We start from the raw sequence: 23,355 nt of genomic DNA, 5'->3' as shown, positions 1-23,355 counted from the left end.
ATATTTCATCTTACAACTGAGAAATCATGGCCACTTACGTTGTGCACTAGCTTACAGAAGCCTTTTACTTACACAGAGGAGAACAATTTGGAATGAAGAGATAGTAAACAGAAAACATATAAAGAGCCAAGACATCACTTTGGAAAGTAAATCACAGCAGAAGTTCGTTAATGGGGAATTAGACCAGCCAGGAGACTTGAACAAGGCTGAACGTTTACTCCATTTTTAACCTACAGTGTTGGAGAGCAGAGCACAGAATGGACAATCTCAAAAAAATGCAGAAAGCATTTGAGGAAAAACACTCTTGGAGTAGTAGTTCAAGTTCACTGTCCAAGTAAGTAGATAGATAGCTAAGAAAGGCAGAAAAAGAGCCTTTAGCAGCAAAGGAAATTGGTCTAGCTGTAACAATGCTGAAGAAATTCTTCACAGAATGTTCAGTTCTGGATGCATCTTGTAGGCAGCCTACAATTAAGTTGCACAYGGCACAAAAGCCAGGTACAAATGTAAAGGAAGAGAAGATTTAGCTGAATTCAAAGACGACTTGCAGAGACTTACGGTACATAGTGAGATCACGAATAATCAAGACTTTCAGAAAAAAAAGGCAAGAGCTCTTCAGCCAGACAATCTTCACCAAACATACATTCTACCCATCATTTCCATCTCTTTTGTGGATGGAGTTTATAAATGTAAGAAGGGAAAAGGAAGGGATGGGGGAGGAGGAAGGAAAAAAAAAAAAGAAATAAAGAAACAAGGTCAACAAACAATGCAACTACAACAAAGACCCAAGCAGCCTCTGGGAAGAAAATGACTGTAATCATTTTTGAGTTGAGTGCCAGTGAAAAGACTCCATGTATCCATGAGGATATCAGTTTACTACCCAACAGTCAGCATCTGTTGACTAATCAATAGATTCTGCAGTCTACACAGCTGCTAGAGAATATTAGGAGACATCACTAACTATTCCATCAGTAAGAAATAACAGGTTAACATGGCAAACACCCAGTATGTTGTTACAGGCATCACTCCAACCTTACCTTTACTTTCAGCCTACTGCTTGCAGGTCACTTCTGACCTTGCTCTGCTCCCTCCCCAAAATGAAGCATGTTCTGACTCCTCACTTTCTTGATCATTGCTTTTTCTTGCACAATACAGGGCTTTTGTGTCTYCTGAAGCAGGCAGTCCAGCCCTTGACCTAAAATGCCTGTCTCCTGTTCATTACGGACATTATCTGAAATGATTATCTATTACCTGAATTCTTCTGYACTAAAATAAACAGGATTTTACCCATATATTTTATAGGATAGTATGAAGAAAAACCCAGCTCCAGTGTCATGTAAACATATAGTACTTTGGCTAACTGCTCTTTTCTACAGGACTAAGAGTATTATTAGCCAACAGAACCACTTAAGATTTTATATTTTTTGGATAATCAGCAGGATATTCATTTTCATTTCTAGAATCCAGTGTGAATACAAAGTAGGTTGCTTTAAACAGTGAATGAAATGTAAGGTGGAAATTGAAGTAAAAACCATTATTCCTGATGTATTTAATTTAAATTGACATTAGTCAGCAGAGCAAAGGTCTGGTTCCTTTTCTTTTTAGCTCCTTTCCTGACTTAGATGAGCCTAAGCTAATTATTATCTTTTAAAATTAAACACTGGTTTGAGGTCAATTGTCCCTTCAAAACGGATGAAAAATCAATTTGCTGAAATGCCAAAAATTAAATATCTTTGAAACTGGTTTATCTGTACATGTGATTACACTTGCAGCAATAACAAAAAAGCAACTTCTTATGACTTCTTATCAAAAAGTTTTGACATTTAGTCAAAGTAAAACATACATTTTAGTGGCTGGCACTTCTAGTAACTCCTCCCTGATCCTTTAAATTTTAAGGTCCTTTACCAAGAAAATTTTTCTTGTTTAGCACAGTAAACTCCCTAAGAAAATGTTAATTACATTTTTGAATTATGATATCTGTATATAGAGTTATTCATATGTTATTTATATCTAAACACTATATATTTTTTTTTAAAAAAAAAACTTCATCAGCATCCATAGTCAAGCCCTTTTAAGTTCCCAGCATGTTCACAAGAAGAACAGAGCATACCCTTTTCTGACAGTTCTGCTCACTTTCAAAGCCTCATGTAGATGTTAATATAAATTTGTGGAGGAAAGCCCACCTAGGAAAAACAAGACAATTTAGCATGCATTTAATCCTTCAGAGTCATACAAGACCTGATCTAACTCACTGAAAAATCAATATAAAAACTCTGCTGATTCTGTGAAGATTTGACTGGATGCTGGATTAGGATTAACTGAAAAGATTTCAACCAAGTTTTGTCAGTATATAAAAACACATAAAAAGACATGAGGCCTGCCTCAATGGTTGCATCATCATATAATAATTCTGTAGCTAATCATAAAGGATAATGTGAACAAAATGCTACAGATTACCTATTTACTACCAAGTGAGAGAACMTCCATAGAAAAAATTTGCATGGAGACAGTGGCAGTTGTATTAGTATCAGCCTACCACAAAAGGAGAAGGGTAATTCAGACAGCCACAAGGTATCTATCTTAGTTTAACAACAGGACTCAAAAAGCAAGTGTAGATTAAAATACATAAGCAGTGTAGGCAGATGATTAAAATACATATGCAGTGTAGGCAGATGATCCCACAGACAACTCCTTTACATAACTGCTTCCAATAAGAGAATAATTACTGTAGTCTTACTGTAAGGTCTTGAAATGAAACTATGCTCAGGCTAGCGGTAATACTATTATCCTAGGTGTATATGAATCTACTAACTTCTAAACTGAATTTTAGAAATAGCTTGAAATAAAGTTTTAAGAAAATGGTAATAACTGAAGAATAGGATCTTGAAGGAACTTTTTCTATCATAGAAGGTAAAACATGGAAGATGTTTCACAGCATTCTTCACTCAGACTGATATTCACTCAACTAGTTATAGAACAAATCCCTGATTTTTACAGTCAGGCGTAACTTTCACTCAGAATAGTCAGTCAGTCTCCTGATCTTAAGTAACATTCTCTCCTGTATCAACAAATTTCAGACAGAAGCCTGAGCTCAATCCTGGTATCTGTTAGACTAATCCATTATAGAAGAAATGAGGACTATCATCTGCTATTGATGATGAATATCAGTTATAAATTGTGCACCCTCTACTTTGAAGAACTACTGTGAGTTTGGTACAAATACACAGAACTGCTCTATAGGCACTGAATCAAGATAGAAAAACGGCGACAACTAAGCAGTTAAAAATTTTGTTATTAGGACTATTCCTCTCCAGAACTAGTACTAAAAACACTGAATTATGCTAGCAGTGAAACTGACAACACTGTTCAAGATGCCAGAAATGCAAAAAAAAAAAAAAAAAAAAAAAAAAAAAAAAAAAAAAAAAAAAAAAAAAAAAAAAAAAAAAAAAAAAAAAAAAAAAAAACTTTCTGATTTAATAATCAAAATTCTTCTGGAATAAGACATTTTATAACACTTTGCTTTTAAAATTTAACAGTATTCCTTCAAAATACCAGAACTCTCACTTTAAGTGACATTTTAATAATATTTAAAATAATGACACTTACGGCTTCACTAGATCTTAACAAATATACATGAAATTGGAAGATTTCAATTGCCTGTGAAATAGCTGAATCAAGATACACACAAATTCTAAGACACTAGCATCAGGCAAACTTCATGCTTCAGTTGGGACATCTAGACACTAGAGTTTGCTACAGAAGAAACTAAGTCAGTTGAATTATTCAGCTTTGAACAACTGTTTATGTAAATAATTTTAGTTCTATGTAAGAATCTTGAAAAATAAAATATTACTATGTTCATCTACTTAAAAGTTATCTTTATTCAGAGCAAGTTTCAGTTGCAGGAAAGAAGAATAACATATCTTAATTCTTTTGTAGTCCTTATTGAAATAATTCATATAGATTTTTCTTCCAATATAATTAGAGGAATGCTATTTTCCTCTGGGTTATTTATCTAAAAAAAGAAAATTCTGTGCATTCAAAAAAAAAATCATTTTATTGCTCCTTCCAATCCATCACACTCTCAGTTAACAGAAAAGCTAAAATTAATAATCATTAAGTTAAAAAATCTGAGTTAGTTGCAAGTATTAAGTGGTTCAAGAATTAAGGAAAATTAGTCATAATTCAAAGATTTCAAATCTTATGATAAATTCAYATGAAAAGATTACATTTAGTGTTTCCAGCCACAACAGTGGATCAACTTAAAACTCTCCCAATGGGTACCAAGTGTTAGAAATAGTCTTTAAACTAAAATTCCCTTTGATGCTTTGGCTTTTTAAATAATTCATTACTTAATCAAAATAGCTTTCTTTTTAAGTATTTTCCCCTTAAACGGCATTATACTTCTCAAATAAATTAAATTATAATGAAAAATCAGATTAATTTTAGCATGACTAATTCATTATATGACCAAAATCTGTCTTAACATAACCACGACAGTTCTCCTGTAAGTTTAATGGTTCAAGATTAGCATACAGTTATTTTAACACTTCTAAATGCTGCCAATATTATTAAGTAAACAAATTAAGTTTAATTTGTATTAGATTCCACAAACTGTGAAACACAAATCACAAGGTTTTCCCCAAGTCTGCACTGTCTGAACATTGACTGACCTAAAAGTACACAATATAAAACTATCTGAATATATGTAAAGTAAGAAAGACACAGTAAGTATCATACGAGAAACTCATCAATATGGGCCAGAATTCCAGTGAAGTATGCCAGTAAGTATTTACATCTTTGACTACCTGCACAGTGCTAATTTTAAGTTCTATGGGCATCAGTATTACATAATTTCAGTATTAACCTTATAAAATCGAATGTCGTAATTTATCCAGCTATATGCTGTTAAGATGATCCAGGACTGAAGATCTCCCCATATGTGAAAAACAGAAGAGTTAAGTCTGTTATAAATTGTGTCATAATAATTAGATTCCACCAGTTGAAAGTCAAACTCTCTTTTCTAATTCCTAATTATGAATTGCACGTAAAGTAACAAAAAGGAAATTTAGGACCTTTTTAGTCATTCTTGTTACAGTGATAATCTTTCTCTAGGATCATATTGATTTATGTGCTGCAGCATTTCTGTGTTTTTAATCTAGATTTCTGAATCTGAATTATTTCTATTGCCTTCTACTACTTCTGCTACTGCCCAATACTCAGGGGACTAGAATGAAAATGACAACATATTCTTCCTGGTCTCTCTTGTATCTTTACTACAGATGATGGAAAATGTTAAAATATAATGGTGCTTAACTCCTCTGAATACAACTCATTCAGGAATAGTTATTTTCATAAAAGAACTTTTTTTTAAGTCCTCATACAAACTCTTAACAAAAATTATTTGTATTCTTAAATGACTTTTTTAAACATTTGTTGATATATCCATCACTTCTGTTTATGTATGAAGTTCTATTTGCTCCTTTTTTTTTTTTTTAATCTATTTTTAGGGATAGTCCTCCCAATAATTACTAGCAGCTTTGAAAACCTTCTGATTTATCAGACTACTGTATAATATAAATGCTATCAAATACAATATTTTAACTTATCTTTCTCCATTACGTACATCTTTTACACCCCTCATCCCGCATATTGCAACAATTTTAGTATTTTTTTACGATCAATTTTATTAAATTGCCTTGACATACAGAAGCTAATAATTTTTTTTCTGTAAGTCAATCCCCTGATGAGCATCATTTTAAAAAACTGAAATGCCTAACAATTCTTCCAGTCATTTTGGTGTAGTCATTTTTCTAACATTCTTTTTTTTTTGATGATGAATTTGGTAATTAAAACCAGACTTCACAAAAATTTCACTATCCATGGTAAAAAGAGAAAAAAAGCACTTAGCAGAAGAGTATTCATCACTGTATGGCAATGTTTACTTATTCTAAGTAGGCTGACTGTATTTTTTTAAGGGCAGATAATAGTTATGTTTATCATTAACTCTGCAATGCTGTTATTACTCTAGTCGATATAAATATCTGAGGAAAAATTTTTATCTGTTATATCATTTTTACTGTTCTGCTGACAGAAAGCACATACATGAATCTTATTAGAAAGGTATGTTGAAAGAACCATCAAGGACAAAGCTCTAGCCTTTCATGTTAATATAGCATTTATTTGTTACTTCATCATAGGTATTTTTATTTTTGTATTTTCAAGGTTTCCAAAATTAATAAGAAGGTACAATAAAGGAAAACAAAGTATTAGGAAGAACTATCTTGATTTAATCAAGTTTTTGTATTATAAAATACACTGCAAATATACAAAAATACTTACGTTCATGATTAAAAAAAAGTCTCTTAAAAGAAGCTTACATTTTCAGTTGTTCCTGTGATTACATGTAGCCCATCATACGTTGATTTGATATACATTCCCTGAAGAAAGAGCAAGAAGAATAATTAGTATCTCTAGGTAACAAAGTCATAATGTTTGCGCAGTAATAAAAAGTGCCCAGTCTGGTTTACAAACAATGATGTTTCAACAGCCTAGAAGGAATCATTGTTGAATGCTATTTTCAAATACAGGTTAAAACATGTCTATATCAAGACCAATTATAAACATCATTAGTTATCTCATTATATACATTTTTTTATTCTAACACTCTCTCTCTCACACACACACAGACACACTCCAAAGGTTTTGGGCAGAATTCAACACCTAGCATCAGTATAAAAGCAGGTGACAATACMGTATTTGAAATATTTAACACTTGACCTCTCTACTAGTGATGTAAAAGGAGTATAAAAATTGAAATAATGAACAGTAATAGTCTTTGAACTTAAATGTCATCTTCAGAGTTACTGATTCAGCAAAAATTAAACCACAGTCTAACTCCGAAAAGATAGGAACCAATGTTCATATTGCCAATTTATGGTGAAAATTGAGCTGGTGAAATAAAAAGAACTCTCCAATTAGTTCAGCAATAAATCTGATAATTCTGCTCCAAGGTAGTGACTGGCAGTATATAGGGAGACAATATAAGTAGGTATTTATCTAGCTGTACAGAAACACACAGGCAGAAACAAATCACAGAAAGATTTAAATGTCAGTGAGACTCGGCTGCTTGTAGGTCAGTTTCACACCTCTCCGTGCAGCATGGATAGCCATCGTTTTTTGAAATCTAATTGGTACAAGGTACCGTCCTTTGATATCCTTTAATATCCTTTGAATAATTCTGAATCACTTTGTGTTGTCAAAATAGAAGTTTAGAGCCCCCAGCAAAAACATCAAGAACATTCTGTTCACAAAAATTCTGTATTTGTCAGGAAAAAAGTTCTACTTCAAAAACTTTCAAATTTTTATTGTCAAAGTCATATAAAATAATGGGAACTATATTTTATATGTTTCATGTTACCATCCTTCACAGAATCAGTAAGGTTGGTAGGGACCTCTGGAGATCATCTAGTCCAATCCCCTTGCTCAAGCAGGGTCACCTAGAGCATGTCAGACAGGGTTGCATCCTGGTGGGTTTTGAGTATCTCCAGAGAAGGAGACTCCAATGTCTCTGGGCAACGTTCTTCCTATATGCTGTGTTTTCACGCTGGCCTATTTCTCTCTTGTTTGTTCATGATCTTTTTCATTTTCATTTGAGCAGCTATCTGGCCTCAATACATCACAGGAAATGATGTTTATTCAGGAAACTTGATTCATCAAAAGTTACTGACTTTCATCTGAATTGTAATGGTAAAGAATCTGTATTTTTTTTCCTGACAAAATAACATGCTTTAAAAACAAGTAATCTGCTGATAGGGAGATCTGACAAAAAGTGTCACCCACTTTTAATTAACTGGTCTCTTAAAAGTTGAAGGATATGCTCTGTATTCTTGTAGGCAATACTCACTTTCACTGGTTTCAGTCAGATTCTTGTATGAAGAATGTTTTAAATAATATATAGTTGTTATGTCTGCATTATCATTACATTTTATCAGAAAAAGTCAATCTAGAAAACCATTCTTCCCAAGGAACMTAATGTAAGCAGGAAATCACCAATGTAAAGGTGGAAGAATAATTTTTTCTGTTAACTGCAAAATTGTATGACAAAATTCACCTTTTTTAACACTATGCTATACGCTATAATTACTATTGGGAAATTGTAATGCGTACAGAAAGAAGTAATATTGGCAGTGTTGTTACCGAGAGGTTTTGAAATTTCCTCCACTGCACAGTTATCAGAGATAAGTAAATACTTACGGTGACTTTAAAGATGTAATTCCTTTGCTATCCAAGAACACTATACCGAAAGCCCCAACATGCAAAAGTAATTCTTATTCACATGTGTAGTCGTTTTGACTCCAGCATAAATACATGTATCAAAAAAGGTTTCTCGGGGAAATAAACATACTACTGCAAAATAGAAGAATAGCTGCTACTGTACTCACTGTATTTACCCAGTAAATTAAGATAACATACCTGTCACAGTTAAATATATCATCTATCATATTACAAAATAATGCAATTCACAGATACCTTCCTCTTCCTTAGTATTGTACACTATTGAGCATCTCATCATGGCTATTTACAAAAGAACCCAAAAAATTTCATAGCATTTGGCATTCTGCTTCAGAATCAATTCTTGATGGGACCAATTGCTTCCCTGCACCATATCAATGAAAGTATTAACACAAAACAGCTTAATGCTAAGGATGTCTGATGTGTTTCAAAAACTAATTTCCAAATTACTGAACACTACTGAAGAAAATCTGCAGGCTACTAGTTTATCTAAAAATACAGCAAAACACTACAAAGGGAAGATCTTGTTGATGTCTACAACTATGTAATTGGGAAGATGTAGAGAAGACAGAGTGAAACTCTCCTCAAAGATGCATAGTGTGAGGACAAGAGGCAAGGGACACAAGTTGGAACTTGATACATAGCATTTTTTTCCTTCAAATTAAACCTTGGCAGCCTTGAAATTATCTTCATAAGATGTAGTTAATTGGGAAGAAAAAATGTTTATCACAGTTTTCCACTGCTTCATTCTCTACAGCTGACTTAGTTTTATCAGTGTTTGCTCTTCTACTGTCTTTGCAGCACCTTTAACTGTTACTCACAAACATCTGATTCTCTGATCACTGAAAGACAAATAAGAAAAAAGCCCTGAGATTCTGACTAGAAATGCAATGCTGATTCTCCATTAAAAGTATTAAATCCATCTCGTAAGCTTTATGTTGGCTTTCTATAATGACATCTTAGGCCAGAGCATTATACAATATTGCCACATCTGTCACAGAAGTCTATTATTTTAATACTGAGTGGACTTCAGTAAAACGTTCGTAGCCACACTTTTAAAATCCAGTTTAATATCACAGTTCTAACATCCCATGTGGTTTGACAAGATTCATTTCCCTTTCAAAAACCCAAAGCCAACAGAAAAAACACTGATAAACTTCTCACTTAAGTTTTAACACCTATTTCTTCATAAAGTTCCTGTCAAACTATGTGTATTTTAGAAAGCAAATTGTGATTCAATCTTTTAACAGAGACATAAGAACTGACTGATCACTAAAAGTTACCTTAACTTTTGCTATCTGCTCTTTCATCTTTCATTTTATCTAAAAATGTAAGAATCGTTGTATTTTTATTCAGCTTTATATACTTTAGAATATAAGGTATTTACCTATTTTATATATACATCAAAATACAATTATATAGCATTATGTATGCTATACATATATATCATAACATATAGAATAGCAGCTCTAACAGCAGTTTTCCACTGGGCAGAAAGTTTTGAGTGTAACATTGAAAAGAAAATGAAAAGTGTTCTTTAGAAGAACCCCTGAAACACACACATGAATAATAAAAGGTATGCTTTCTTCAGCTTATGCTGTCCATTCTAGAGGCCAGATATGTTCCCTGTTTGAAAGATAGCACTTCAATTCTCTCTTTCCAACCCTGTAAACATTTTTCCTATAAAACTTGTCCCTGATAAGCCGACTGTCAGCACTTTCCTATCTTGTTGTAACAGATAATGCTGTGTGTAACACCACATATACAGTTCATTTCAGCTCTCAGATGCTCTCTGTGTGGTGGAAAGATTCTCAAAAGACAATTTCTCCTTCAACACAAAAAGATACTGGCTCTTACAAAATTACCATTTCTGAAGGACAGTCTATGTCAATGCTATTTTAAGGCTTGGCACACTCCTCCCCATTTTCAGGTGTAAAGACTTGAATCTTCAGGTTTACTTTAAGTGACGATGGCACAGGCTAGAAGAAACTCTCTAAAGTTTAAATTGCTCAAATACTTACATGAAGTTATGTTATGGATATAAATGAAAGGCTTTAAGGAATCATTATCATCAAACTTCAAGGGAAAAAGGAAAACTTTCTATGTTTGACTTAAAAGAAAGCGTTTGAAACCGCAAAATTCAGTCATTCAGAGAGCTGTAAATTCTATAAACCCCATAAAACCATGCAAGTGTTCACAGCCTGAACTGAGCTGAACAGCTAGACTTTGCTTTCAAACTAACAGTCTACTGGCCATCTTTTTGTTCATCATTCCTTTATTCTGTTTCCACTACAATAAGCATTTTTTGCAGTTAATAAGTCTAGAAAAAAAATGAGAATATTTTTTCATATTGATTCACCATATTCAGAACAAATACATTCTTCTGTACTATCTTTATAAGATAATTAAAGATTAAGGCTTATATAAACTGGTATTTTTCAAGAGGCTATAAATATTCATTATTTTAATCACACTACTTCTGTTATAAAATCTGACGGAAACAAATACATACGCGAACTATTTCATAGATCTCAGCCATATTAACTGACCAAGTAGAACAGCAAAATCAGTAATCTAAGAATAAGAAGTCACACGTCTTGCCAGTGGGTTTCATAGGCCAAAAGCACAAATGATGGAACTCCAGTGTCCTGGAATCTATTCTGGGCTCCAGATGAGAGACTGTCTCAGTGGGAAGTCGTTCTTTTGCTCTTCTCTCCAATTTYCCCGTTTCCCACACAACTAGCTATTCCTCCCAGATGCATCCTCTTGCTAATTCAGTCTAACAATACAAATACACTCTTCTGCTTTTGCTTTTTAAATCAGCTCTAGTCTCTCCTCTCTTCAGTGCATGAAGATTCAATCCTCCCCCAAGATTTTTCTTCCACGTGCTCTGTTCCAGTATCTGCATACCACTTTTTTAAAAAAGTATTTCAAGTATCTTCTTTTTTCTTCTGTGTAAACATATTATGTTGGGTTTGTTTATACTTTTTTGAGCTTATTTTGGGTGTATATTTATTCTGAACCTTTAATTCTTTTTTTAAAAAAAMCAGTTCTTAATACATCTACTACTATTTTACTTCTTCTGCTGGTCTATTTAGTTTCTTCTTCACTAGCTTACTTCTTTATTTTTATAGGAATCTGATACTGATTCTGAATTTGCATTTGTTTTGTTTGCTAACTCCTAGTAACACTTCTACAGATTTACCTTAACTACTTTATTCAAAAGAAGAATTTCCTCTTTACTTTTCACTAAATCATATCTAAATAAAAAGTCACAGACAACAAGCAAGGTAGACTATGACAGCCAACATGTCAAGAATGATGGACGTTGACAGATTCGTGAAAGCCTTTAAAAATAACCTGAAATAATTCAAGTTTATAAACTAGATTAACACCCACTTTTAGGATAGCAAGGTGTAATTCCACAAAAATAAGCTGTCTTCGTACACCACTTTTTCTTCTTGCATTCTCTCTCACTTCCTTTTTTGCAAAAATGGAGAAGATTGGCTTCGATCACTTTTAATCACGCATCCCACATAAAGAGCGCTATCTGAATGGGTAACTGTACATTAGAGAGATGAATAATCCTTAAAACAAAAAAGGGCCTGTGCACCCGAAAGCTTGTCCATATTTTTTCAAGTGGTATCATCTGATCTAATAAAAGATGTTTATTCCTACAACTGGTTCTTCCCTTAAAATCCCTCTGTAGAGAAATTAACAAAGCTGCGAATTAATGTATATCTTAAAACATAAAAGATTGCCCATTACTATCAGCAGTATTAAACTCACACAAAATATTGACAAGAGATCATAAAATAATGTGAAAGAAAAAGGAATAAAAATGATACTACAATCCAGAAGCACCTGAGCATTCCTCAAACATCAGAAAATATGGAGGGGGGGGGAAGGGGGAACAGCTCACCTGTTCAAAATGTCCTATTTAACAGTGATGACTAGTCATTTCAAGATTAAAGTTGCACACTACAAAGAAGAATCTTTAAATTTAAAAGAGAAAAATCTTTCTCTTTTGAGAAAGACTTATACTTTTGAGAAATCATACTGGCTATAATACAAAAGATCTTGCACCAGTGACAATTCCTCCTCTTCTAAGGACGGAAAAACAAAACAAAACAAACAAAAAAATCCCTCCATACACATGCCCAAAGACAGTCCCTTTGTCCATCACCTCATTTAGAACACTGATTCCCACAGCCTGCACTTATTTGACAGCAAATCTGCATTAAAGTTGGCTCTGGACTTAGCCTGAGCTAATTTATGGTAAGGTTCTCATAGCCTTTCATCTACCCTCAATCACAAGGATTTACTGCCAAGCTTAGGGGCTGCAACTTAATGGTTACACTGGTTTTGTCAAGGCAAGAAATTTAGAAATTTTAGAGAGCAACTGCATCATCTTTATCTGACGACTGAAGAAAACTTCTGGGACTCCTGAAGGCAAAACTTAGTCTACTTATTTCTGAGGAATGATCAAAAAATACCAAGTGAGAAGATTTTTCAAATATCACATTAAAGAGAAAAAAAAATATGCTTTGTTGTGAGGTCAGTATATACTCAGCAGTTGCGTGGCTTCCAAAAATCAAAACTGCAATTTCATTTAACACAAGTTTTTGTAACTTTAAAAGGAAGTTTACCATGCAACACAATGGTAATCTATCCTTTTAAGCAGAAAGAGGAAACGTAAAAAAAAATTATTTCCTTTGTTATGCCACAACTGAAAATTTAAATAACTCAAGCAGAGAATGAAAAAAATACAAAGGCCATAGAAATGTGTTTTCTTAAATAATTAAACAGTGCCTTTATTTATTTCATAAAAAGCTACATATGCATGTTCTCTGTCAATATGGTTAGACCTTACAGTGGTTCCCACAGTCTAATACTTTTTTAGTATAGGATTAATTCCAGGTTTGTCAAATCAGAAGTTTGAAACAAGGTTTTCATTCCAGTCATCTTGTTCAGACTGATCATAAAGTATACTTCAGATATAAATAATATCACCTTTGCAAATACTACAGTTCAGGAGAAAGTGTTTGGCAATGTTGAAAATTTTTAAATGCATTGAAAAAATATGGAGAGTGTTCTGGTATTTATAACTATGAAAATTCAGTGGCTTAAGAGGGAAAAGGAGAAATCAGTTTGACTGGCATGCACAGAGAACAGCTTGGGAAGGAATGGGAATACACTGAAGAAAAGCAGAGGCCTGCAAGAGGCTACAATGAGCAGGATCTAAACACAAACCTCATCAGAACTTAGAATACAACCCAGAATGTGTTCTTCCCAACATAAATTCTTCTCCTGTCTAGCAAACAACTGTTAAATTAACAGCAAAGAGTATCTTCTGAGGAATGCACGTAATAAAACAATGCCACCTCTCTCCCTCACACACACACTTTCTCTTTTTTATAAAGAAGACTAGAAAAGAAGYTACTTTATAAAGCAAAAGAGAAAAAGACTATTAAGCTTGAAAATGCAAAAACAAAAAGTCAGCAAATGCTAGAACCAAAGGTAATCATTCAAAAGATATACAGTCAATTTTGTGAAAATGCATTATGATACAGAATTTATTTAAACAATTACACACAGAGACACATCCCTGCAAAAGTCCTGACCCACCGTAGTCACTATATGGACCTTGGCCTAAAAATTAATTCAGTTTATGTGCAAGTTTATGCAAAGTCTATAGGTTTTCCAGCTCATTTGTTGAAGAAATTGGTAAAAGCTGTTTGCAAATCCCGCAAATAGATAAAGTCTGATAATTTAGGCAGCTGAATATCATTTTGGATAACTGAATTCTTATATAAACCTCAGCAAGTAATTTACAGCGTATTTTTTCATGAATATCAAACAGTTGCATTCATCTTCTAGGTTTCAATCCTTTAGGAAGCTGGAGCTAGAGTTCTGGGTAACTCTGCAAACTTTAGCTACAATTAAAACCAAGACAGACTGTGTTYCAGTGTTTTAAATTTACGCTATAGAAGTAGCAAAGTATTTAAAAAAAATCATATACTAAGCATCTCCTGCCGAATCCTGAAAAATAGAGTTGTGATTTTGACACAAACTGCTCTGTGCATGAGATTCCTATCTATAAAGCTAAAATTTCAATATCATTTTCACAAGTGYGTTGCAAAGATGAATTAATTACTGTCTGTGAAGCACTCAAGAAGGCCATATATATCTAAAAAAAAAAAAAAAAAGTCTCTCGATGAAATTAGTAATCCAAGAGACTGCAGAGTTTAGTTGAGGTCTGGTAAATAAGACCTCACCCCTACACTGAATGATACCGACAAAAATGGAACTCTGACTAATTTCTATTCAGTGAATAGCACTCATTTTTTTCTTGAATGGAACAGAGATCCTGTGCAAATAAACTGCTATGTAATCATGAAAAAGCCATTTGTAATTCATTACTCTGTTCTATATTTGATCCTGACTGTTTTCTCTTCCATTTTGTATCATTTTTTCCTTTATTCCTATTTACAGTCCTTTTTCACTTATTTTTCTAAACAGAACATAGTCTTAGCAAAATTAAGCATTATAAAGGACTTTCCAACCTACCATGTTACACTACCTTCACAAATAGGCACACTAAACTCGGTCATTCGTGGTGACTTCACTTCATCTAAAAAAATATTTTATCAGTAATGATGAGTACAGTATTCTTTGTCTCATGTCCTCCATCAGCTGTGCCCACTTAGTGCAGTTGTGTTGGCTATAAAAATTTTTTTTTTATCAGTACACTGCAAAGCAGAACTATATCATGTTCTTCCAATCAGTGACAAGGCCCAGTGTACAGCAGTATAACAGAACAGTCCCTCCCCTCTGATACTCTTATCAGAAAATTGAGCAGTCAGAAACAGTTTTGTTTGTTTCTGAGACCATACTTCTGAAAGTTTTACTTAAACGGAATCATAAGGGAAGCATGTAATTATTTTTATGCAAGCCTAAGAAACAGACCATGCACTACTCATTTTCAAAACACATTAACTGATTGTACTTGATCCCAAATTATGTAGACACACAAACAAAATGGACTACTTTCATATTCCAAAACTGTAATACAGCTATCAAAGGACTTTAAATTCTACTTCAGCTGCTTATATGGCTACCAGTAACATATGAAGCCCTACACAGACAGGTCTTAAAATTTTGTTAAAAATTAAGATTTATTTTTGTAAAAAGACTGCAGTTAAGCCACTCTCAAATCAGATTCATCTTGTCAAAAAATAAACTGCATGAAAATACATTTTGATTTCTTGTCAAATTAAGAAAGGTATCACCTTAAAGAACTGAGGCTCATATTCTATATTCTAACAGTAAAAAGTAGCTTTGCTACTTACCAAACCCTCACTGGGCATAATGCTGGTGAGATGAACTACCTCAAGATGTGCTGACTGTGACACCAGAGAATCAGATGAGAGCGAGATAATGTGGTCACAAATCCCAGACAATGTTTTACACTACAAAGAAAAAGAAGTTAATGTAATTCCTTATATTAACTGAAATTATTAGCAATGAAGTGCTTATTTTGAGAACTACCTGAGAATAAACAGTTTAGTTCAATTTAGTTCTTAGCAGTGTAAAAAATAATTGCCAAGAACTAATTTGCATTCCATATAAAAGAACAAGAAAAAAATGTTTATGTCAAAATAATGTACATGCATGTACAATGGTTTTGACCAAAATATTTCATTTTGCACTGACAATCTCTATGTATCTAAATTATCTTCCCCACTGCAACAACATGCACCTTTTAAATAAAATGCCTGATGAATTGCTTTTCACTTGTCTTTATAATGTATCATCGTAAATGAAATGGAAGTCAAGTGAAACTTTTATTAAAAAAAGTCTTATACACCACTTYTTTTTGGCTAACGTATAATGAAAGCAACCATATCATCAGTAATAATACCGTGTGAATTCTGCTTAAAATAATACTGATAGAAAAGCACCTTAGTTATTCCATTTCCTGTTTAGGTAAAGTTCTCATGGAACTGACCTTTCCTTTAACGAATATTCTAAATCACTGTAATGATGTTATACTGCCTTTCAGCTAAGGATCTCAAAATGGTACTGTCAATCCACACAAACTCCTTTAAAGTAGGAACTCCATTTCACTGATGGTAACGATACAGACAGATAAAAACCTGTTCATCAAAGCCAAACAGTACGTCCATGCACCAGAAACTGGTCCAGACTCTTAAGAGAATCTTCATGTGTAAAGATTTATTCCCAAGTTAGCACGTATTGCTTAAACTGTTCCTTCAAAAAAGAATAGGCCTAAAAACATATGAGCCTCATCTGAAACTATTCATTTAAATGAATCTCAGAGCGTTCTTCTGTTTGAAGTTGTGCTGTACACATTTATTTTCCTTCAGAGACTACACGGTCGTTTTCCCTAATTATAGCCAATGCTAGTGAAACCCCTTCAGGGAAGTTTTATTTCAGGCATTTTCAAAACCATGAGGATTTCAGTATCTCATTTGACACTATATATACACAAGTTAAACAAATAAAGTTGTCACAATGAATAAATTTACTGACTGAATTCATACATTACATCCTCATTCAGTGTATATTTACTCATCTGGATATCCAAGTACAAGTCTGAAGTACTGGATATTACATATGTATTTTTGTATCAGCTGCAAGATACAAAGCATCACAATCAGGCATGCATGTCTGCATCTAAATGTCACCAAAATAACAGAAGTATTACTAGCAATTTCAGCTCTGGAACAGAACCCAGAAACAATATTTCAGGTACTTTTGCCCATCAGGGATATGGAAATCAACTCAAAAATGTACTGTACTGCTATTCTGCATACAAATCCATGGCTGATCATGGCTTTGGGCATACGCTTTGTTCTATCTTTTGAATTATAGTTGTATCAAAATTCAATTACGATTTAAAGCCAGGGCCCTTCACATTTTTAGTATCATGTGCACAAATTATATRCAGATTGAATTCTAGAGAACATTTTCTATTTTCTGATGTAACTCCTGATCTTTACTGTGTGACATGTAAATACTTCTCCAGTAAGTACATTCTGTAACTGAATAAACTGCGAAGTGTTCAACTAAGCAAATTTGTAATTTTTTAATATCTCATGAAGATTCAGAAAGGTAATTAAAATCCATATAGGATTTTAGCATCAGGGAAGTATTCAAAAATAATATATTAGAATAATACCAGCCTGAAGGTAGTTCAAGCAAATGCAAAGGAAGCCTGACACAAGTTATAAATAATGTAAAGGCTAAGACTGTAAAGGTGGGAACATCTGAGGAGAATTTAAATATAACAACACAGGGACAGGAAACATTGCTTAATCTAGCACTATCAATACGATACATAAACCTATCTTGAAGTATTTCTGCACAAAAAACAAGTCAAGAGAGGACCAAAGAGTCCTGTGTACTAATTCTAACACCACAGAGAAGCAAAGTACATTCGCTCCAGGTGGCGCAATATCACCATACTTAAGACAAAAGTGAAGAAAATCTCAAAACACGAAAGGGTACTTCAAGAAGTTCAGTACCTGCTGCAGAAGGATTCTATATAAGCTTTTACAGGTTGTCCAAGACCTGAAATTATTTTCTTTCTCTCAATGGGCCATGACAAGAACAGCATCTCTAGGAAACCACTAAGTCTCAAACAATTCATACAAGCTAACAGATCACAAAAGTATTTTTAATGTGACAGCCACTATTATGCCTGTACAATGACTAAAAGTGAACAATTACCTGTATTTACAGCAGAGAGAAAGAGCAACTACCTGATGCCGTTCAGATAAGCACATTGCTGAGCAGACACCCAAACAAAGTAAYCTGATTCTCAGGTGTGCTCTGTGATGTCTGTCAAGTGATCCTGAAGGTTTCTCCTCCRTAATTTATCTCTTCCCATAACACTTGAGCTGTAAAGTAGACACTCTTCTCATACAACTAGTGAGAGAAYGGGAGATCTCCATCTGCCATCACTTCGCCTGAGCACAAATTGCCCTAACGTGGTGCTCTTCCAAATAAAATAAACGTGCACCTCAACRAATCTCTCAGATAAACAAAGAAAAAAAGTCCATCATGGATCATCATTTTACAAGTGCCTCTCTTTCCTGTAAGCGTATCAGTCCTGATCTCATCTTAATCTTAGAAGTAAAATAAAACGTGGTATTTAAGATTTTAATTTAATAAAAAATAACCACCTGATGAAAACTCAGTCATCATCTTTCTCAATTCAAATATCCCACTGCAGCCTTGTAACATTGTACATAGGTGTTGCTATTATTACCGAAAAACCACAGGCTGCAAGGTTACCCGTGGTTCTATCATTAAACACAGACCTTATTCTCAACCCCTAATCCCTGGAATTTGTTTAATCTCATTATCTTTTACCATATTTGATAACAATTAGCCATACCAGATATACCAAAAGCGCAGCAAGCGCCTACAAACAAGTAAGAACTGCAGCATAATAAAAAAAGAAATGCAACTTAATGGGAAAGAAGCACATCAAAATGCAATATACAAAAACAACCCTAAAAGAACACAAAAATCTGAGGAAAGAAGGGTAAGAAACCAACACTATCAATACTACCCTCTTCCTGGAGGGAACTCAAGATGCACCTTGCTGCGACAATCATCCCATCATTGCCTTTTTAACTGAAAAATGTGGATTACTGGTATGTGAGTGTCATTTTATTTGGATGAGTAGTAACTCTTGCCTTATTTTAACTGAATCAGCAACAAGTTATTGGCTCCACATAGACCATGTGTTTTTTGTCTGTGACAAAATTTTGAATGCACCATCACTTACACTAAGGAATGACAGTGCATCTTCTGTTCACAAAGCACTGGTTCTATTGTTCTCATCCCAATTTCTCTTTTGCCTTTCAACTTCAAATGGCTCTAAAGCAATCAATCATCAACGAGATTTAGCAAACATCTCCAGAAATTTTATCCAATGATAAGGAGTGACAGAATTCTGTTCAATTTTAATTCAATACCATAAATCCTAATGGATTTGTTACCAAAGAGATCTGACAGGTCAGRATAAAGTAGCAAGTTAGGTGCTCATCTTCAAACGGTTCAGAGACATCAGTCCCAGGGATGAATTTTTGAGATACTATTCCCAGAGGCTCCTCCTGTGCTGGATTCTGGACAGGAACCCGCACTTCAACACTAGATTTGAAAGGGTAAAAGGTTGCCAAAATGATGGTATCTGTAAAGAGGCTGAGAAGTCATACAGTAGAAGATGGTAATAGTTGCTTTTTATGGAGAAATAACTGATCCTGGATTACTTAAAAGCATTGCAYGAAGAAGAGTGTTGCTTTTGACTGGATGAAAGAATCTGCTGGAAAATACAGAAGAACAGGCAGATGATACTAAACAAGGCAGAAATAATGGTGATTCTTCTCACTTCACTACAGTTAGATGATAAAGACTTAACAGGTTGATTCTCAGAGCCTGGATGCTCTGCATCAGGTAGCTCCAYGTGACTTCACTCAGGCAAAAGTGAGTTCTACTGCCTTAGGACCCAGACTYCTTAGACTCAGAAGTGCAAGTGTGACAAACCCTGTGATGGAATACTTAAACTGGAACACGTCACTTTTCTGTCTCTTCACCCTTCCATCTAGGACAGTGAGAAAAGACCAAATACGTCTTCTAASTCATGGATGAAAAGGTTTGTGTGTACATACACATGCATTATATATACACACTCACACATACACACACACACACACTTGAAATCCCATAAGATTTCAGATGCTTTTAGAAGTCTTTTTTCAGAATCAGGTTTGCAACAGTAAGCTTTTTTCTGGAAGTCACTGCACATTTTATGAATTTCACAGCACATCAATGATTTACCATGTATTTTAATCCCTGCTGGAAGTAGAATCTGTGTAAAAGGCTTTCTTAAAAAAAAAAATTATCAAGCATTAGGTTAGAGCTTGTCAAAAGCTTATCTGAACTTGAAAATCCTTTGAGATTTCCCTTTAACCACGAGTTTTAACTCTAYCTCAGTGTTAGTACAACTTTTCTCTGTCAGTATCATGAAAATATGAAGTCTGCAGCCTTGCACCTAAGAACCAATATATAATCAATAACTTTGTGTGAGATTCTTCTATTCCTCTTGACTCATTAAATTGAATACCAAAAGCTTTTATAAAATGCTCAATCTGACAACCAGTGAAGCTAGCAATGCAATGTATCTGATGGATCCATTGCTGGGATTCCAAGCCAGCAATATCTAACACTAGTAAGTACCATCTTAGAGTACTGTGAAGCTTCCAAACAACAATAATTAGGTATTTGCGATAAACTGCAAGTATAACACAGTATTACTCCAGGGAACCGTGTAGTGGTGGRGAATGAGAGGGAGTATCTGGTCTTGCATACTAACATAAAACAAGCACAGATTAGGGAAGTACTAGAAGAAAGCTGATTCTTAAGCCTTAAATTTGAACAACTTCCAATTCGGGAAAGAGAACAAAAGCTTCATAGGAGTGGTTCCTTCACTGAATTACACCATCTTCCCTAAGCCTCMGAGAAATAGGAGAAGCTGTGCTATCCGAAGAATTATGTTCTTTAATTAATACTGTTTGGGTGCAGTTGCTCCWTGTCTTTGTATTGATGCAAAAAAAGAACATATTTTGGAGTGTTAAATCTAGAGTACTAGGGCAATAGTTAACCTGTTAGTAGGAGGCTCAAMTAACTTGTACTAACTCATTTTCAGGGTATCAGAAATAATATAAGTTCATTTTTCTCTCCTCATGTTAATTTTGAAAATAAATTTCAACTATTCATTTTTTTAAAAAACTATTTGATCTTATTTATGAAAACTTCAGCTTTTAGCAACTRATGCTATTTATTGTAAGTTATGTCTAGTAATTGTCCTAGAGTACCTTTAAAAGAAGTTTCTATATCTTTTAAGTGGATGGGACAGAACTAAGAAAACACCAAAGCAGAATATTTGCATTACTTACCACATGAAGAATTTTATTTTCTGTTTCATACACTGTACAATCCTGTAGTAAAATAAAACAAAAATAATGCACATTATTTTTAATTTCCTATCAGTAGAGAAAAGAATGCTTTATGCTGGTAAGCTTCTTCCATATATTTAGGCATGTACCTGTAAAAAGGAATGATCTTTTAATTTTTGTCTCATTTGGAGTATTATTTTTACGCTCTTGGGAAACTTGTGGCTGGTTAATCTCAGGAAAGTATTCTTCTCTTTCAAGGAACAAAAAGACTAATAGAAATATAAATGTAAAGGGGGGAAGGGAACAGATTCATGATTGAGAAAAAAATGATTAACACTCATCAGGCATGTCAGGAATTCACTGACACTCAAGAGCTAGAGGTACACAGCCTAACCTAGAATCAGGCAGAATGCCTGTCATCTACTGGACAAGTTGCATGTGGTGAAGACAGCTGCCTCACACCCATCACTGCAAATTACCATGTTTTGTTTTGGTGGTGTTACTGCAAAGCATGAGAAGGAAGAGGACAAGCCAACTGTTACAAAGACATTAAATGCGGTGCAGACTGYCAGCTTGGTTCACTCAATCTTTTGCTTCAAAGCCCTGATTGTCTCAACCACACACAATGAGTAACTGTATTCCCRTTCTTATGAGAATAACTGCTGTTCTCTTGCACTTCTGAAGGCCTAACTCATCCCAAAACTGAATGTGAAAAAACATGGGCTTGCTCATGATGTGCACTTGTCCAGCAAAATAAGCAGGTTTAACTTTCTTAAGAAAAACTTCATCACCTTTCCGCATCACTGTTATTAACCAATTTAAGGTTTTTCAGGCCTTCTTTATGAACCTCTTTATTTCCTTAAAGCATACATAGWTGTAGAGCAGTTACTTTCCCTTTTTAGTTACCATTTTAAGAATAATAAATCTTATCACTCCATAAGCTAAGATTGATAAATCAGAATGTGAGCTAGAGGTGTAGGTGACAGTACAGGCGCTGGAATACTACTTGCTCTTCACCAAGCCATCACTCTGTGACTTCCTGAAGGATATCTCATGGAAAACAAACTTTAAGGTAAGGGGAAATTGAAAAATTGTAGATTATAGCAAAGTTTCCATCACCACGACAATGAACACTGGCCCTCCTATCTCTTGCTCTCAGTATTCCTCCAAGGGCTAGGTTTCTACTCAGCAGAATGCCATACCATACTGATGTCAGATCTGACACGCTTGGCCAAGGAAGCCAAGGCCAGCGAAAGCTGTACTGGACAGCAAGCACTACCACACAGGGACATAGGAATGGCTCCCGAACTGTACAACTGACTTCTCCAGATCTGAACATGGACAACATCTGAGATCAGAAGATGAAGCAAAACAGCCGTTCCTGCCAGTAACGCTATTTAATGTTTTGAAAATTTCCTTATTGCAGCTCTCTACAAGGTAAGACAGTCTCAGCAAGTAAAGACAGGATTTAACCCTTTCCAGTAAGACAGTGCCCAAGTGCACCAAGGCAGCTCTACCCATACAGGCCAGCACGCCAGACTGCCACAGGGCCTCTCAAGCTGTATTTTACCAGAACATAAATCAGAAGGAAAATATAGGAAATTCATTTTTTCCAGCATTAAGAAATTAAGAGAAAAGTCTGAAAAATAAATCTCTCTTCTTCCCACARCAACCTAGGATTTTAGTCTCTCTTGTTCTCAACCCAATAACTGCTATCAACTTCCTCAGTCGCAGTGAAACCTAAGCTCTGATAAAACCCCTCCCCACATAAAAACCCCACAGCTCTGAGGCCAGCACTAACCGAAGCCACGCTGCAGCCACAACCCGCCGGCGCCGGCAGGCTCGCAGCGCCACGCGCCTTCCCCCGCGCATGCGCACACCCCGCCGGCGCCGGCAGGCTCGCAGCGCCACGCGCCTTCCCCCGCGCATGCGCACACCCCACCACGTCCGCAGCCTCGCAGCGCCACGCGCCTTCCCCCGCGCATGCGCACACCCCGCCCGCGCCGGCAGGCTCGCAGCGCCACGCGCCTTCCGCCGCGCATGCGCACAGCCCGCCGCGCTGACAGCTGCT

At 34.9% G+C, this 23,355-nt stretch overlaps 1 protein-coding gene across 2 annotated transcripts in view; it reads right to left on the bottom strand.

The window, feature by feature from the left end:
* Nucleotides 1-23,355, bottom strand: part of LOC146587415 (connector enhancer of kinase suppressor of ras 2-like) — a 206,421-nt gene that overhangs the window by 76,352 nt on the left and 106,714 nt on the right. For both annotated transcript variants that reach the window (XM_085319811.1, XM_085319812.1), the window contains exons 5-7: nucleotides 21,285-21,326; nucleotides 15,645-15,764; nucleotides 6,378-6,437 (exon numbers count right to left, since the gene is read on the bottom strand). In XM_085319811.1, the coding sequence (XP_085175937.1) occupies nucleotides 6,378-6,437; nucleotides 15,645-15,764; nucleotides 21,285-21,326 (222 nt within the window). The remainder of the gene's footprint in view (nucleotides 1-6,377; nucleotides 6,438-15,644; nucleotides 15,765-21,284; nucleotides 21,327-23,355) is intronic.

This window comes from Rhea americana, unplaced genomic scaffold (genome assembly GCF_003343005.1).
Source record: "Rhea americana isolate MKP2758 unplaced genomic scaffold, rheAme1 scaffold_6, whole genome shotgun sequence".
Taxonomy (NCBI): Eukaryota; Metazoa; Chordata; class Aves; order Rheiformes; family Rheidae; genus Rhea; species Rhea americana.
Note: the sequence above shows the minus strand (reverse complement) of the source record. Positions and strands in the feature narration are given on the sequence as shown.